General features: G+C 46.9%; 1 protein-coding gene across 1 annotated transcript in view; it reads left to right on the top strand.

The window, feature by feature from the left end:
- The window catches only part of SMARCA4 (SWI/SNF related, matrix associated, actin dependent regulator of chromatin, subfamily a, member 4), a 126,870-nt gene that overhangs the window by 38,200 nt on the left and 85,712 nt on the right, over window positions 1–2,958 (top strand). The window contains exons 9-11 of the mRNA XM_012810135.2: window positions 445–618; window positions 1,807–1,974; window positions 2,066–2,116. Of these exons, the coding sequence (XP_012665589.1) occupies window positions 445–618; window positions 1,807–1,974; window positions 2,066–2,116 (393 nt within the window). The remainder of the gene's footprint in view (window positions 1–444; window positions 619–1,806; window positions 1,975–2,065; window positions 2,117–2,958) is intronic.

Genomic DNA, 2,958 nt, shown 5'->3' with positions numbered 1-2,958 from the left:
CACTTGAGCCTAGGAGTTGGAGGTTGCTGTGAGCTGTAATGCCACAGCACTCTACCCAGGGGGACAGCTTGAGGCTCTGTCTCAAAATAAATAAATAAATAAATAAAATAAAATAAAATAAATTCCTACCAATTAAATACATGGTCGGACAGACGGAGTGTTTTTTGAGATGTTTTATGTGTAGTGACAGCCTTCCTGTGGCAAGGTCACCTGCCCTACATACTTAGCTGTGTGCACTAGGGCCTTTCTCACCCCATGTGGTCAAAACTGAATTTTATCTTCACAGAGGGAAAGGTGAAGTATTTATTTCCCTTTACTAATTTTGATTATGTTCTTTTTTTTTGAACAAGCTTTCTTTAAATTTTGCCTTGGAGGCTTGGAGGGAATGTTATGGTGACAATTGTCAAGTAGTCAAGGTTTTCTCTTTTGCTTGTGTCCCTGCAGGAATACCTCAATAGCATTCTCCAGCATGCCAAGGATTTCAAAGAATATCACCGATCAGTCACAGGAAAAATCCAGAAGCTCACCAAGGCTGTGGCCACATATCACGCTAACACAGAGCGGGAACAGAAGAAAGAAAATGAAAGAATTGAGAAGGAGAGAATGCGGAGGCTTATGGTAAGGTTTTAGCTTCTTGATTTTGGTGACTTCACATGTACACTGAGTGTGGCAGGTACCAGGTGTTGGTTGCCCAGGATTACATTGGAACCTTTTGTCCCTCAGAGTTAAAGGTGAGGTAGGGAAAAGAACAGGCTGTGGTTGGGAGTCAAGAGTTCTGGACTTAGATCTTTGGTCCCTGTGACCATCAGAGTGGCACCAAGTAGCTAGATGGCTGCTCTGTCTTCTCCTCTGGGAAGTGAAAATGGTGTCCCCTCCCCAGGCTACCGTGAGAGCCACAGATGGTGGAATCCAGACTCCCTACTTTGCACCTGCAGAATAAATGTTCTGATCTTTTGTTCATGACTGAGTCACAGATTGGGCAGATAGGGGCAGCTTACTCTGTCCCAGGCTCTGCTGTGTGTACAGGGGACATACCTGGGAGCGGGACACAATCCTTGCCCTCATGGAGCTAGTGCTTATACTGGAGGGATGGATACTCAAGTGAAACAAGTCAGGTTTGGATGGTAAAAAGTGCAGTGAAGAGACTGAGACTGGTTGCAGGAAAGGATGGGGTGGTACAAGAAGGCCTTGGGACAGAGGAACAAAGGAAGAGTATGATCCATGAATGCAGATATGGGAGGAGCCCCAAGAAGTCAACAAAGTGCAAGACATAGCAAGTGGCCTCTGATCCTGAGAACATCATGATAGGGGTAGTAGGTGAGGCCTGAGAGCTGGCAAAGGCAGGTCACATGGGCCCTTGTGGGGCTGTCAGGAAAGGTGGGTTTAACTCTGAGCTTTTGGGGGCATTCCATTGGGTGGTGTTGTGATCTGATTTATTTTTAGAGAGGTGGGAGGGGGTTCCTGTAGGAGTTTGTGGGAGTGATAAGGCTCAGGCCAGGTAGGGAGAAGTGTTTTGATTTGGTGTGCGTTTGGTGGACAGAGAGGACAGGACTCACTTGTGGCCTCTGGAAATGGCTCTTGGTAGGCCTGGGTCTGCCTACCAGGTGTCTTTGGAGTGTAGTATTTGGTGATAGTTAATAAGGGCTGGTAGTGCAGTGCCCGCATAAGGTAAGTACTCCTTAAATGCGCCTCTGGTTGAGGGATAACAGCAGCCACAGTGGGGCCCTGCCCTGGGCTTGCCTGTCTCAGGTGCTAACTCATGTGCACATCTCATGAACAAACGGTGTAACGTGCATGCTCCTGTAGGCTGAAGACGAGGAGGGCTACCGCAAGCTCATTGATCAGAAGAAGGACAAGCGCCTGGCCTACCTCTTGCAGCAGACAGACGAGTATGTGGCTAACCTCACTGAGTTGGTGCGGCAGCACAAGGCCGCCCAGGTTGCCAAGGAAAAGAAGAAGAAAAAGAAAAAGAAGGTGAGCCAGGAGGGCTGGGAGTGGCTATCTTTGTATGGGCAGCCCTCCACCTGCTAGGTCAGGGCCTGATTCTGTCTCCCTTTACTTACAGAAGGCAGAAAATGCAGAAGGACAGACACCTGCCATTGGGCCTGATGGTGAGGTAAGGAAGCAGGTTTCTTTTTTTTTGTAGTTTTTGGCTGGTGGTTTGAACCCACCACCTCTGTATATGGCGCTGGTGCCCTACTCCTTGAGCTACAGGTGCCACCTGGAAGCAGGTTTCTCATGGAAGTGCAAACCCAGCCCCTTGGCTTGGGTCTGCACCATGTTTTAAGCTTTTTTTGAAATTCCAAATACTGTGCGTGATGAGGGTGAGAATCCCAGCACATCCCATCCTACCCCTTCCGTCCTGCATATCAAGTGTGTCTCCTTTCAGACCTTTTTCTCTGCATGCGTGGCACTATTTTTTTTTCTTTTCTTTTTTTCTTTTTAGACTAGTCAAGTTCAGTAGTGAGGAGAACAAGGAGCTCAATCTGTAACTGACTATGAACAATCAGGTGCTGCACTACTTAAATTTAAGTTTTTACTTTATCTTAATTTCAGATTTATAGGACAGGTGCAAGAAAGTCTGCCGGGGTGTCCAACCTGTGGCCCATGGGCCACGTGCAGATTACTTAAGGCCCGTTGTTTTGCTTATCTGTGGCATCATGTATCATGAAAAGTATGCATGGACCTGTTTTTTTGCTCATAAGCTTTCACTACTGTTTGTGTATTTAATATATGGCCCAAGACAACTTATTCCAGTGTGCAACAGAGGAAAAGATTGTACTACTATTTTTTTTTTTTTTTTTGAGACAGAGTCTCACTTTGTTGCCCTCAGTAGAGTGCTGTGACGTACCAGCTCACAGCAACCTCCAGCTCTTGGGCTTAAGCCATTCTCTTGCCTCAGCTTCCCGAGTAGCTGGGACTACAGGCACCCACCACAACGCCCAGCTATTTTTTTTT

The sequence above is a fragment of the Otolemur garnettii genome, unplaced genomic scaffold, assembly GCF_000181295.1.
Source record: "Otolemur garnettii isolate 467f Iridium unplaced genomic scaffold, OtoGar3 scaffold00127, whole genome shotgun sequence".
NCBI lineage: Eukaryota > Metazoa > Chordata > Mammalia > Primates > Galagidae > Otolemur > Otolemur garnettii.
Note: the sequence above shows the minus strand (reverse complement) of the source record. Positions and strands in the feature narration are given on the sequence as shown.